The sequence below is a fragment of the Tinamus guttatus genome, unplaced genomic scaffold, assembly GCF_059628265.1.
Source record: "Tinamus guttatus ecotype Peru unplaced genomic scaffold, ASM5962826v1 Tinamus_guttatus_pri_ptg000155l, whole genome shotgun sequence".
NCBI lineage: Eukaryota > Metazoa > Chordata > Aves > Tinamiformes > Tinamidae > Tinamus > Tinamus guttatus.
Window position 1 is genome coordinate 5,954,208 of NW_028288689.1, and position 14,846 is coordinate 5,969,053.

A 14,846-nucleotide genomic window follows, 5' to 3' on the forward strand; every position below is an offset into this window, starting at 1 on the left:
TAACAAATCCCCGCAGTGATGCTGCTGTCAGCACCTGAGCCATTAGGCAGTGCAAACAATAAATCAAAGTTATTGGAAGCAATAACTTTATTGTAAACAGAAGACAATTAAAAAGCTGTGTCCCAGCTGGGGTGATTAGTGGCAAGGATTATATCTGACAAATGGTTTGCCCGAGGAGGGAGGCTGAGCCTCGCTGCATTAGACTGTAGCATGGCAGGAGGAGCCTGGGCTCTCCCGGTCCCTCTCAAAGCGGCCACGGAGACTTTCGTGGTCCTGATCTGCCTGATTAGGGTGTTTTGGGAACACCCTGGGGTGCTATGGTCCCACATTGGTTTTTGAGTGCAAGAGCATTGGTTGGGTTTGCTCTCTCTGGGCATGCAGGAGGGGAGTTTGGCTTCCTTCTGAGCTGCAGATCACTGGAGTGACCAGTTTCTTGCTGGAACAAGAATCAAAAAACCTGGTTAAAGGATAAGTCCGCACTTGCTCTTCTTGGAGAGGATTGTGGGGAGCCAGTGGAGCAGCCTCTTCCCCCAGCCTGCCAACGAGGGGACTTCATGGCCCTGACACCCACGAGGTCCTCCTGGACATTCCCATGCAGGTCCCCAACCACTATCATCAGCTCAGCCTTTGGCATCCATCTGCAGTCAAATTTTAAAAAAAGGATTTTTGTGATTTATTCTTCGCTACCTCATCCCCATTTGGCAGCGACATGCAGCTCAGGTTAGGGTAATGTTGTGCTATGGCCTTGGAGCCCCTTGACAGACGGGACGGCTTAGGAAAGAGGGGCAGAGGCCAGTATCTGCATGTTGTATCCTAAAAAGAAAGGTCTTTTGAGAGGTTTATGAAGACAGTGACTTGGAAAATTATGGTATTAAAATTCACATCTCTGCTTTGAACCAGGATTTTGTGATGGCCTTGTCAATTCTGTTGCGAGGAACGGTCCACGAAAAGCTGCGATGGACATTTAACCTCTACGACATAAACAAGGATGGCTATATAAACAAGGAGGTAAGGCCGTCTCTGGCACACGTCCAGGTGGTTCTGGAGAGGGCTGGTTTCAGTTGTGGAGCACCATTAATTTTACAGGCACCTAATTAAATGAAAATCAGAGTGGATTTGAGCATTTCTCTGTGTCTTAGGGCATGGTGATCTGGTATTGCCTGTTTGTGTAGCCATATTTTGCTGTCTTACTCAGCCTTTAATGAATTGCTTTAGCCAGGAACAAAATTCTGGTTATAGCTATTCACAAAAACAACCTCTGCAAAGGGGAGAGTAGCAGGGACATCGGGTCCTCGGTGGCCAAGGGCAGGATCCTGCTGATGTCTGTGTGCAGGATCACCCGGGGAGCTCGGGTGCATCCAGCAGTGTTGGGATGATGGTGTGGGCTTCCTCAGGCCACAGCACTGCTCATGGCTCAACATTGTCGCTTAGTGTTCTGTTATTATCCAGTTTTCTTGATTTCTCTGTTGGTTTTGAGCATGGTAACATGACCACTTCCAAATTTTGGCATGAAGGCTCACATGGGAGGCAACCAGCCACATGTAGGACACGCTCTATCCTTTTGAAGCTCCTGTGGGCGTCTGCTCTGCTTGTGGGTCCACCGCTAGCCCCTGAGCCACCCAGTAGCTTGTGCAAGGCACCAAGAGGGGCCTGGGTGGTCTCTGCTGTCAGGTCATGGCAGAGGGAAGAAGGTGCTCCTGGTTTTCCAGACGAACCGTAGCTGGTGAACAGCTGTCTGCGTGCGCCTGTCTAGGCTTTCTTTGGGGGTGACAGCAGGTACGAGCCAAAAGTCTGTACCACTTTGTAATAGAAAGCGAGTGGAAGAAAAAGGGCAATAAAACAAATATGTGATTGTTTTTATCAACTTAGCTGTGGTGTTTTTGATGCTATGTCACTATTGCAGGAAATGATGGATATAGTAAAAGCAATTTATGATATGATGGGAAAATACACATATCCAGTGCTCAAGGAAGATGCTCCGAGGCAGCACGTAGAAGTATTCTTCCAGGTATGTATTTGATTTCTGTTGCATTTCTCTTAGTGTTTGAGCTATGCTCTGATACACTTTACTGTTAGGTTAGTCCCAAGGTTATTGCTGCTATCCACCACACATCCCAAAAACGAACCCTGGCAGCCATGAGTCAAACACTGTGGTCCTCATGGAGCTCCTGGCTCCAAGCTACCTGCCTGGCTCGTGGCCCAACACCTCCTCCATGTCCGACAAGTCTAGGGATGCTCCATCTCCCAGCCCCTGGGTACTTCTCCTTGCAACTGCCCATAAAAATAAGCAGAGTATGGGTTAGTGAGATGCTGAAGAAATAAATGGTGCAAGATGGGCACAGGTTGCTCTGTTCATCAGGGGAGGAATAGCAGAGAAGACTTTAAAAGCGCCCCAAATATCAGAGTAACCAAGTCCTTAGGTGCCAGCTGATTTAATCACTGATACTCTGTCTGCAATCTAAGCTTATAAAGTGCCCTAGAAGTATTTGGATATGATGCTATGCTGCAGGGTTACATGTGGAAACTGAAACTGTTTGTTTTTATTTTGCAGAAAATGGATAAAAACAAAGATGGTGTTGTAACTTTAGATGAGTTTATTGAATCGTGTCAGGAGGTAAGGCCAAGATGCTGATCGCGGTGGAAGGACTAGCTCATGCCACACAGTGTTTGCATTCCCTTGGGATGAGCTCTGCAACGAGCTGCTGCTCTGCACCTCGGCTTTCCTCTGCACTAGGGAGGCCCTTTTGGTGCCCAGTGCTTTTATTTGCAAGTATATAACTCTCAGAAGTTAATAAAGCCCTTCCTCATTCTTTTTTCTTTTCTAAGATGCTGACAGTGTCTCTCTGACCTGTCCCTGGCTGTTATTAACAAGTAGGACACTGCTGCAACAGTCTGTTTAGGACATCTGCAGTTACAGCAGACTTTCAAATCCCACTTGTGGTTTCAAGGTCAAATATTAAAATCAATACTGTAATCATAGCAATGATAATTTTTGGTTTTGACAATGAACTCTGTCTTGCAAATTCCATGTATTAAATTGGTTGCAAGAAATATTTGCTGGTATTTTTAGCACTGGCACAAAACAAGCATCTGCATGAATATGCAATCAGCTCCACGTCCAGTCTCTGAGACTGTAATTAACTGTGCGACTGGTCAGAAGTGCAAATAATTATGTACCAGCCACTCGGTGCTTTTCGCTTCCCCAGGGAAATCTGTCCCGTTCTGCCATTAAACACTCACCCTGGAGGGGCTGGGCTGCCATTCCACCCCTTGTGCAAAAAATCTTCATCTGCTAACATGTAAGCCTTTCTCAGATGGGGATTTTGGGGGAAAAATGCCTTGGGAGCAGATCCATAATGGAAGGCTAATTTATTTCAGCTGCAGCATTTTTGATATTTCCTGATTGTTGGTTTATTTTTGATCTCTTCTTTGATATGTCTCCAGGTTGTGTTTCATTTTTCACATTCATAATTTGCTCCGAGCGGGATGTGTGTGATAAGTGCTGTGAATAGCGGTGCCAGGGTCGATGCAGCTTCACTTGCCTTGGAAAAGTTGGAGTTTCTTTAATGCTCTGGCCTGGTTTTGGTTCAGTTGGTTGCAGCTGACATAACCTGGGCAGGTTGATAGGCCGTAACGTGGGCTTTCCTTGCAGAGAGGAGCCCAGCAGCACTAAGACAGGCTTTTTTTGCCTGTGCCCAACAAACAAATGTGCATTATCACATGTACCTTTGCCTGTTTTGAGACTGCAGCTCGCAGACAGTGAGCTCCAGGCACTGCTTTGGAGGGTGGTTGGTTTCCCATGCGAGGTGCTACCTGGTTCTAGTACCTGCAAAACAAAGTCAGAGGAGAGGTGGAGGGATGTTGCCTTTCCTGGCAGGTGTAAGGATTACCAACGCTTTCAACACCTCTAAAGAAGATAAGGGAAGAAGATTCTGTAGATATCTATGTTTTATTACAGCTCAACAGTTATTCTGACTTTTGGAATATCTGAGCTCCTGTGGGGAAAAAAAATCATCTCATCTTTTTTGAATATTGCTCTGGTGATTACCTCAAAGTAATGTTTCAAATCACTTAATCAGAAGCATTCTGGTATTTCCCCTGTGTGTCTCCAACTTTCTCGTGTGGAGCAAAGAACCTCAGAGAGGTTGGGATTTCATACGTTTGAATTTTGAGCTGGTTGCATTTCTGGGACCAAGTGGGCTTGGTCACGGCTGGCTTTGTGCCGATCCGTGTCTTCTCCTTGCTCGCAGGACGACAACATCATGCGATCCTTACAGCTCTTCGAGAACGTCATGTAAGCAGGCACCACGGGAGAGCGCTGCGGGAGTCAGAGACGTTGTGGGTAACGAAGACCTCCTTTCCTGGTGAAAGCTTTTTACAGTTCAGCCATGTCCAGCGTGTGAGGATTTTGTATGACATCTCCAGTCAAACGGCGACCGAACGCAACCACCCCCTCTCTCCCTCTCAGAGACGCTGGGGGAACTTTATTTCATTTTGGAAGCATGTGAATATTTTAATGAAACCTGATGAGAAAGAGCTGCTGCTCGGAGTTTAATGAGTAATATACAGTTCTGTTTGCTAGGCACAAGTCCTGCTTTTAATCTAGCAAGCTTGATTAGATACGATAGCACATGTCGATAGCTTACCTGGTCATCTGCTATGAGTGAAAAGCTCCATCCACAGCACCGTGCAGCAGAACGCTTTAGGAATGCCTTGCCATGATTTTGCTTTGACAAAAGTCTATCTGCTGGGGCGAGCTGTGAGGTTGCAGAAGCGAATGCTGAATGTAGCGAGTGTGGTACTGCCCACGTAGCCAATATCCCCCTTTCCGCAGAGGTCCTGCTCTTCCTCTCACCTGCGCCGGTGCCACCACCCTGAGCTGGTGGAGTTACCCCTGTACACGTTAACTAGGGGAGGTTCAAGCACACGTGAGCCAGAAAGGAGCGCAGAGTAAGTGCTGAGCATGCGAAGTGCAGAGCGAATCCCGATGAGCGGCCATGAGTGCTTGGGAGCCCCGGCAGGTTGACGAGGGCTGGCTCACCGGGGTGCGTACGGGGTATTCCCAGCCACTGACCGTATTCCCAGCATGTAGCAGGACGCCAGGGCTTCTCCAGGGAACAGGGTGCCTCTCTCAGCAGCTCTGTGGCCACAGGCCATAGTCCTTTCCTAGTGGCCGGGCACCCAGCGCATGGATGCAGGGTGTAGATGTTGGCGTTTTTCCGGTGGATGTTAAGGCCAGGCATTTCCCACGTCAGGAGTTGGTTTCAGCTTTCGGTTTTGCGTAGCTGCCCAGGGCCCAGCTCAGCTCTGTTTCCCCGTGCACACCTCGGACCCTGCAGTGTCCTGCACACCCACCTGCTGTTTGCTTGGTGCCATCAGCCTCGGAGCTGCCAAGCCTCCGTGTCCCTAGGCGTAGCCCAGCGTCTCCTACCCCAAGATCCTTCCCTCGCAAGGCAGTTTCTTGGGACATCCTCGTACTGTTCCCATTTCTGTACTATGCCAGGCTGAGCTTTGGCTTGGCCAGTTGGCTTTGTTAAGTAGTAAGACAATCTGGATTTTTGCGCAGTAATAGCGAGCGAGGGGACTTCAGGAAAGTTCCTGTCACTGTTGTAACCTCCTGGCAGCTGATGGCCAAGAAAGCAAGGAAAGGAGAGAGCAACCAGCTTTGGCAGCTGCTTGAACCACACGCAACGCGTAGTTCCCTGCTGCAGATCATTGCCATCCAGTGCGCTTATATTTTTATTGTATCAGATACTATATTACAAATATACTGTTGGCACTGAAAATATATTTTAAATATTATGTAAGCGGAAGCTTTTTATAACGCAAAATATATAAATGCCTAATTTCTGTAGCCCTATATTTTATAAAAAAAAAAAAAATCTATTCAGATATTCCTGATTATGGAAATAGATCCGATCAGTAGCAGTGCAATGCTGTGCTTACGCCTCGAGGCAGGAAGCTTCCCCCTCTCCTGTCCTGCCGCACTCCTGCAGGTCAGCTTTGTGCCCTGAGGTGCCCGTTTGTCAACCACAGTGCTGCTCAAGGGAGAGAAGTTACATGTGGGCAGGAACAATACCGTAGTCTCTTCTGTTTATTAGCTCTACAAATGCTGTCAATTAATTGCTTCCTAGCAATAATACGGAGCGTAGCAGCTCCTTGGTCTGCTGTGACTTGCGAAAGCAGCGGGATGCTGTGAGAGTAGCCTTGTCCTCTAGTGGTTCCCACTGTTGTCCATTTAATTTTTATTTCCCGGCGCTCGATAAAGGCGGTGCCACTTAGTGCTGGAATCGTGCAGAATGTTTATCCCTTTCCTACGGAATTGTGTCCGCTTTAGCAAATGGCAGAATTTAGTATCCTGCGTAGCTTGGTTTTTTTTTTTTTTTTTTTTTTTCCCCACGCTGCAAGAGCATCTGGCTGGTTTCGGGCTGAGCATTTAACTTCAGCTGAGGGATACGTGGTGGCAGGACAGTGGGGAGCCGCCGTTTTCCCCGAGCTGGCGGGTGCCTTTCTCCTCCAGCAGCTGCCCCGATGTGCTCTTGAGGTGGCTGCTGCAGAGCTCTCTCGCCTCGAGGCATCTCCACTCTCGGCTACGTTATTCCCTGAAGCCAGATTAGATTCTACAGCAGCTTGGGTGCATCTGGCTCCGCTGTGCTTGTGTCTTGCCCTCGGACGGGGCCACAGGTGCAGGTGGCTGCTCCCTGGGGTGTGGGTGACACACGGCAGACGCCGGAACGTTGCTCAGGGTGTGCTGAAGCGCAGGGCTGAGCTGGGGCTGCCCTGAGCGACCCTGCAGTTTTAGCATCTCCCTTGCAGCTCCCCATATGCGGTGGCTCTCAGTTCCCGGTGGTGGCCAGACGCGTGCGGTGGGGATGGAGGAGACACTGACAGGTCCCAGTTCTGCCCCAGGGGAGCCAGAGCTGTAACCAACCTCGGTGTCAGTGTGGCAGGAGCGCAGGCCCCTCCGAGGGAGCTGCTGGAGCCCCAGGGCAAACCCTGGCCGCTGCCGTTCCCTCTGCCCTCCACATCCATCCCCGCTCCGTCCGGGAGGTGGCTCCTGGGCACTCGGACTCTGCCCGGGCTATCAACTGTGCCAACTTCTCAAGTTGTGACTGTTCAAATTAATGTCTGAGTTATTGGTCCGTCTCATTAGTTGCAAACATTCTGCATATTCATGCCAGCGGTTTCTTTAACGAAAGAAATAAAAACATATCTAACATGCATTTTGGGAACTGATCTGTTGGACAATAGGCATGTGGCTTATGATAATGCAAAAAAAAACCCAATTGTAGCGTGGCTGTTGCTGTTGGTTTTCCTGTTCCTTTAGAAGCATCGCAGCGTTGTGAGGAATCCTCACGCTGTAGGCCGGGTGGGATGGGTAGCGTGGGGCTCAGCACGGTGACCTTGCTGGATGGTGGCATCTATGGAGCCAAGTGTTGCTGCTTCCCTGCTGCGTCTCCTCCTTTCTGGAAGAGCCATGCAAGCCTCGAGGACCCCCTGATATTCCAGCTTGTGGTAGCTAAAGCGGAGCAGCAGAGCACAGCTTCGCTCTCACAAATGCGATTAGCCAGCGGTGGCTTGTGTTAAATTTTGTTGGATGGTTTAAAAAATGTCGGGTTTCATAGTAAAAAGCAAAAATGTGAAGGGGGGTGTTTTTTGTAAGCCCCTGCGTGCAGGGCGTTTGGACTAGATGACCTCTAGAGGTCCCTTCCAACCTTAAGCAATCTATGATATATACATATATATATATATATCCCCTCAAGGGACACTGTCAGGTTAAAAATTTACAGCAAGATTTTGAAGACCAGGGTTCTGCTAAAAACATCCATTTATCGTCGCAGAGGTTGTTAAACCAATAAGCCGTGCTGGGAGCATCGTATTTTGCTTCCATTGCTGATGCAGGGATGCTCTTGGGTTTGGTGCAGTGACCGACCTAACTGCTAGTGTGCATAGAGCTCAGAAGTGTGCCACGTGCATCGCTGGCAATGTCTCGGAATAGTGAAAACTGTAGTTTTATGGGCAGTTTCTTCCTCTTCAGCATTTTTGCTGGTTTTGTTCAAGTGCGTCCGCGAGAACAGCCGTAGAAAAGTTGTGGAAATGCAGATTGGGCTGTAGAAAAATGCCAGTGCTGTTCTGCTTTCAAGGAAAGAAAAACCTGCCAGTGTCCCTTTACCTCTGGTCTGTTGAGAACATTCCTTCTGACTTGTGGAGAAATTAGAAACAATTTTGTGAGACTATATATGTGTGTGTATATATAGATATGTGTGTGTGCATATATAGAGAGATATATATAATTTGCTAAGCTGCATTCTGCAGGATCTATCCCCCGGCACAGCCCAGGGAGAAGAGGCCGTGGTCGCCTGCATGGGACGAAGCAGGGACGGCGCCGTGGAGCCGCGTGGGTACCGCTTGATTTGTGTTTTGGCACCGGCGCCGCTCCGAGGTTGTCTGCAGCGCTGGCTGCGCCTTCGGGGTGTCGGAGCCCCCGGATTTTGCTCCTGGATGGGTGGGGGTGCGGGCTGAACACCTATGGACCATGGGGAACGCGCATGGGGTGTCCTTGTCCTGGGCAGTCCTAACTCTGCCATCCTGCTCTTCCCTACAGGCCCAGGGAGCTCAGAGCCACCAGCCACCGCTTGGGCTGGAAGACACACCTGGGACAGGGATGCGCAGGGAGCGCACGGCTCGTCACCCGCTCCAGCGAGGGATGGCAGGTCCCAAGCTCTGCTCCGCTGCCCGGCTCGGTCCCTAAAAACTGCTCGGCTGCCTTAAAAACCCTGGTTGGGTGTGGGAGAACAACAACACTGCGGCACAGACACGGGCTGCCGCTCGCGGGGACGCTGGGTGTCACCACGACCCCTGCGAGCGGCAGGGGCTGCAGCGAGGGCTCCGGCTTGGAGTCCTTGGTCCTCGGAGGGGCTGGGGATGGCAGGGACACGGCGCCAGGGCCAGCGCGCGCCTCCAAAGCGGGGAGAGGCGGGCACAAAGACCAACTCGCCCGAGTTGTGTGTGTATATATATATATATATATATATATATATGTATAACGTAAATAAATGCAGGTAGGACTTAAGGTGAATCTGAAATGCAGAAGCACTGACTTACAAAGTAAGATAAAATTGATTTTTACATTCCCAGGTTTGGATTAATCTCGTTGACATTTTCATAGAAACCCATCCAACATTTTTCTTCTAATCATCATGTTGAGTTGTTTATGAACCAACATAGACTACAAGTGTGCAACAGTGTAAGCAGAGATAAAAGTCAACCTAATATATTCTCTCTGGACAGATATTCTGGATTTTCTTCAGAATGTGAAGATCTCTGAAAGTGGCTCATGTTTCCTTTGAAAGGCACTAGCTGTCGCCGGCACGACAGGCTTCCCTGCTCTGTTACCAAACAGTGCTATGCAGGAAAAGCAACGTGAATTTGTGCAGGTGGGTGTTGTGCTGTGGGGAGGCACAAGCTGTCGCACTGCAATTGAAAAGTAGCAAAACTCTTTGGAAAAAAATCTATGTGTTTCTGTGACAAAGGGAGTTGCAAAAATATTTCTAAACTGTTCTGGAGTACATGAACTATTTCAGTCTGTGTTGTGGTGTTTTTAGCAATTTATGTGTTAATATCAACAGACTATTTCACCCTTTAGTTAAGCTCTCACTGTAGCACAGCTGGAGTAGTGAATGTTTCATGTATGCCAATGTTTTGTAGTGTTAAAGATGCAAAACCAGGAAAACCCTGGGTAGATTTGGAAAACCTCGAATTCCAAAAGTTGAATTTCAGAGCTTTATAATACGGTATTTATACTACTGGTAGGGCCTCTGTGGTGGCAGTGTCTGAACCTTTTGCTGCCTCCGGTAGTTACCTCCACAGCAGCCTGTGGTGCCAGGAAATGCTGCCCAGTGCCCGTGATCGTGTGGGGCCGAGGCAGGACACGGAGCCTTGGGGAAAGCTTTGGCAGAGCCGGGAAGCGAGCCTGACTTCCCCATGCCCAGTGAGTTATTCCTTCCCTCGGGGACCTGTCGATGGAGTTGGAGACACTGCATTGGAGTGCTTGGTCAGGAGGAAACAAACCGTGTGTGGGTCTATGTTAGAGAGAGAGTGAGCACAGAAATGTGACAAAGCAGGTCGAACCTGCTCCCTGCACTAGGGTTTTCTCCCTTGGCTTTTTTTAGCACTTGGCAAAGAAAGGGGAGAAATAGATCTTGTCTGGCCAACCTTCTGTGGTTTCGCTCTCGAGGTATTTTCTGTGCAGTGATTGATGGGCACCTGGGCTATGGTTCTCCTAGCTTTTTCCTTGTTTTCGATGAAAGGCAACTCCGCGGCGCTCCCACGCCTGGTCTCTGCAGAGCCAGGATGGCCCCGCGGGGTGCGTTGCCTGCAGACACCAGGGCATGACTTCTTTGGGGAAGAAAGCACCAAGCCGTGCGAGGCCCACACAACCTCCATGGGCAGAGCCTGCCTCCATCCACGGCCAGAGGGAGCTCTGAGGGCCTCCTGCTCCCGCCCGTGAGCCAGGATCTCCTGCCTGCTCAGCTGGTCCTTCAGGCTGTGCCAGAGCTGGTCTCAGAGAAAGAAAGGAAGTTTCTGAGGTGTCACCAGGGGCCCATGAAGCCAGCCAGGTGCTGCAGTCCAAGCCTGAATCCCCTCTGAGACAAGACCGCCGAGTGACCGATAAGGATCTGCAGTTCATTATAGCTGACGTCTCGTTGGGTTGCAGCCAACCCGAGTGAGAGGAAAAGCAGCCAACCGAAACTCCCGCGGGCATCACAGCGCGCGGTCACGCAGAGTGACGTGGGCCTGGGCAAAACACCCAATGCCAGCGCTTTCTGACAGGGCTACCCATCTAACAGTCAACACACACTGGCCAGGCAGTGTTAGTGCACAGATCTGTGTCGTCTGGCAGCCTTTAGCCCTCGATATTTGCACAGGTCCGGCCTCAGCCAGCAGACAGGCATGTTGTGGAGTCGCCGCTGGGCCGTCTCGCCCTGTGCTCTGGAGTGGTTGTTCCTGCTGAAACCTTATGCAGTTGCTCTTTTGAGGAGCCAGAGTGGGAAGGGTGAACCCCTTGTCCCTGCTTTGCTCCACTCGTCCCCCTGTTGTACTCATATTCAAAGGCTGAAACAGAGCTCCAGTACCAAGCTGTCTGCCAAGGAGCCAAAATTTGCTGTGCCCTAGTTGGAAAGTAAAGTTGAGGTTCAAACCTAGGTTGCAAATAGCCTGTAACTGAGAGACTTGGTAGAGAAAAAAGGTGCTTTGGTCTTTGCATGGCTCCAATGTGCTGTAAAACCAGAGATAACTGGCTCCAGTCACAATACATCCTTTCTTGAAGCATGTTGCATTATATGAAGACAGTTTCCTCCTGCTCTTCTTTCCTTCTTGCAAATATTCAAGACAGATGTGTTACAAATAGGTGGACCCTTGACCTTACCCGTGTTTGCGAGTCTCTCTCGACGTCTCCCGGGGGCTGCAGACGCCCCGACCAGCTGCAGACGTGTTGTCTGCGATCGCTATCGGTGTATGCAAGCGTTGGCCTTCTCCCTCGGTGACAACTGTTCCAATGAGTTTGGCAGCCACAACTTGTGTTTTATTTATTGTTAAGCAAGTGAGGCCAAGGCTGCTTTGCTATAGTAGCAAAAGAAGCTGAATACCGAACCGCATGTGTGACTGTGTCGGCTTCCTCCCTCCTCTCCGCAGGCTCCCTTGGCTGGCAGACGGGTCTACGGTCACAGCGTGCTCCGAAGAGCAGGAGACACCTGAGGCACAGCCCTGTGGAGCAGGTGAAGAAGCCTGCGATATTCAGGGCACGGCAGGAGCGTCGCCCAACTCCGACTGTGTCCGTCGGGAGCCGGTGCCAGAGCTTTCATCCCAAAGGAGAGGTAGGAAGTGCTGCGGGTAGGCAGGGATTTGATTGTGCAATTGGATCTTTTCTTAATTCTTGCAAATGCAAAAGCTAAGTCTGCAGTTGTTTTTGTCCCTTTAAGAGCACTTCAGCTGCACTTTGAGAAGCCTCCCTTATGGGAAGTTTCTCCCTTTTTTCTCTTTTCTGCAGTGCTTGGATTGATCTGCTCCAGACCAAACATTTCAAGGAGTGGTTCAAAGGAGACGAGGGTCCGCACGGAGGCACAGCTTACATGTGGTTTTGCAGCCCTCTAGGTCCCTGCCCTCTGGAGAAGCCCTGGGACAGTTTGTCCCAGCGGGTTTGTGTCCCGGTGCAGTTCAAAGCCGAGTTAATGTTTTACATCAGGCCCCAGTAAATTAGGCACAGCAGCCTTGCCTCGCTGGAGTTTGATAGCAGTTACCATTGCACGCTGTCCGTGCTGCCGTGCCGTGGTGATAAAAACAAGAACTGTTGCCTAATCCTTCTAACAACGGCTTGTCTATATGTGCATCTGCATCTGTCTGCTGTCTCAGAGTGTTATTTCATCCCATCAACAGAAAAATGTGCAATGCTTTCTAGCAGTAACAGGGCAAATACTTAACCAGCATCATTTAAATTATCCCCCCCGGGTGTTTATGTGGCTGGGATATGTGGTTTGTCACATTTAAGAGTTTTGGCCAAAGAAAACGACATAGCTATGCCTTAATCTGAGCTCATAACAAAATACTGTGCACCTGAAACTGGGCGTCGAGCTGCTGGCCTGCTGCAGACCTCGGCCGCGTGCCTGGCAGGAGGTTGCACTGACCTTCCTTGCTTTCCAAGTGTATTCCTTATCTCCAAAGTGCAGTTGGAGAAAGGTATGAGAATGCAGGCGTGGACACCGGGTGCTGATGTGCAGCCAGATAAAGTGATGTGTTCAGGTTATAACAGGCAACATCAGAATGGAAATAATTAAACGGGGTTTTGGATTGGAAAAACGAGACATTCCTGGTGCCGGCTTCAAACACTTGCGTGGGGCGAGATTGGCCCCTCGGACGGGCTCGGGCAGGGGTGGCTGCATCGGCGTGGACTGTTGGAGTGGGAACCCGATGCAAAGCGCGGTCACGGGTGGAAGAGAGGAGAGGGTTGGGGTCGAGGCCCCCAGCTGTGTCAGTGGGAAATGCAGGCCTGTGTGGGGGCCCCCGTGGCTGCCTCGCGGCCCCGTGCACCGGTAGCACCGCTGTGCTTTATTTTCACCGTTGCTGTAGACACTGTTGTCAAGTCACAGCGCTGGCCAGCAGCGAGCCTTGTTCCTTCAGCATATCCCTCTCCCACCTCCTTCTTCCATCCCTTCATGGGTTTATTTTGGAAAAAAAAAGCTGTTGGGAAAGGCAGCGGTGGCTGAGGCGAGCTGAGGTGCCCGGGGCCAGGCCGAGGCCACCGCGCGGGCCCTGCTTCTGGCCCCAGACCTGGCCACTTGATTTATCCGCACGCTCCCAGGCCATTAATCCCATGTTCATGAAGTGGTGCCGATCCCATGTCCCTCCCCTCGGCCGCCAGCCTGCCCAGGAGGAGCCGGCGGAGCCAGTGCGGGAGCCGCGCGCTCCTCTGCAGACCCTGTGACCCTGCGGCGCGCCGGCGGCACCTCAGCGCGGCTCTTCCATCCCGGTCTGGGTCTTACGTGTGTCTCACAGCTGGGAGCTGATTTGGGTGTGTGTTAACATGCATGAAGTACAACGTAGGGGCTGGAAAGGTTGCGTGCGGTTCTGCGCGCCGCTGTGATCCGGATGAAGCCGGAGCGGCGGCCAGGTGAGCTGCGGCACCGAGAACGGGGCTTTTGCTAGCAAGGTGCGAAAGGGGGGCGGATGGGGAGCGGAGGAGCGAGGGGGCTCTTCCCTGTGGACACGCTCCTGTCGCCACTGCAGCGCTGCCACCGGGCCGGGCCGACGGCGCTGCCGTGTGAGGCGGCAGCGTTGGCGGCCACCGTCAGCGCCTCAGTGCGCAACGCGACCCCGGGCACCGGCCAGCACCGGGACCTGGGTGGCAGCCACCGCGGCCCCTCGCAGCCCCGGCAGCGCGGCCAGCTCTTCCCAAGGGAGCCCCGCGGCTCCCAGAGCCGCTCACGTGCTGGCGAGCGCCTTTGAAGCCGGGGGCACATCCGTATCCTCTGCAGAGCCCAAACTTCTCCGCATGACATAAGGAAACACAGTAACTTAATTTTCCAAAGACCTTCTTCCTGCCTGCCTTCCAAAATGGAGGCCTTCGGTTTAAAAAGGCAAAAAAAGAGAGAAAGACCCCCTTAAAACAAAAGCCCAATGAATATGGTAGCCCTTGCTCTTTTGCAAGTTAAACACCTCATCTTTCTGTAACAAACAGCTCTAAATCATTTTATTTGCAAGCCCTAAGCAGGAATTTGTATTCAGGGTAAGACATTTATTGAGTTAATTTATTTAAGGCTGGGGCATAATTTCTAATAATGGAAGAGTCTCTAGGCCCAGTGAAATTGTCTCCCTGATAGGGCATTAATATTTTAAGGGGTTATAATACTCTGTCAATTGATCTGTGTCTTTTAGGGAGTAAGTTAGCAGTTACTGATGATTGCTCCTATGAAGGATTATCTTAAATAAGGGCAGCGCTCGGCGGGCCGATGTCTGCCACGGGGCTGCATCTGCTCCTGCGGGAAGATCCTTCGGCTCCTGGGCAAATAGGTGGAAGATAAACAGGAGGGAAATGCGAGCACGAGCCTGCAGGGGAGCTGCGCTGGCCGTGCTTGGGCTTCATAGCCTCCTGTGCCCAGAAAAGTCTGGTGGCCGCCGAAATTTCCACAAGGTTTTCGTGTAAAATGAGGAACGGATCCAATTGAGGAAATGTTGGCCCCTGTTTAAAGGAGTTTGGTTATCCTGGCAGATATCCCCATCTTTACTAATTGAGGGGCAAATATCTTTTGATAACTTGACTCCTTCATAGTAGGATGTTCTAGGTCATCTGC

The 14,846-nt window shown here is 50.8% G+C and overlaps 1 protein-coding gene across 3 annotated transcripts in view; it reads left to right on the forward strand.

Moving 5' to 3' along the window:
* KCNIP1 (potassium voltage-gated channel interacting protein 1) overlaps positions 1-4,635 on the forward strand; it is a 216,325-nt gene extending 211,690 nt beyond the window's left edge. For all 3 annotated transcript variants that reach the window (XM_088522633.1, XM_088522634.1, XM_088522632.1), the window contains exons 5-8: positions 901-1,008; positions 1,904-2,008; positions 2,552-2,614; positions 4,251-4,635. In XM_088522633.1, coding sequence (XP_088378759.1) covers positions 901-1,008; positions 1,904-2,008; positions 2,552-2,614; positions 4,251-4,298 — 324 coding nt within the window. In that variant the 3' untranslated portion in view covers positions 4,299-4,635. The remainder of the gene's footprint in view (positions 1-900; positions 1,009-1,903; positions 2,009-2,551; positions 2,615-4,250) is intronic.
* The last annotated feature ends 10,211 nt before the right edge of the window (positions 4,636-14,846 follow it).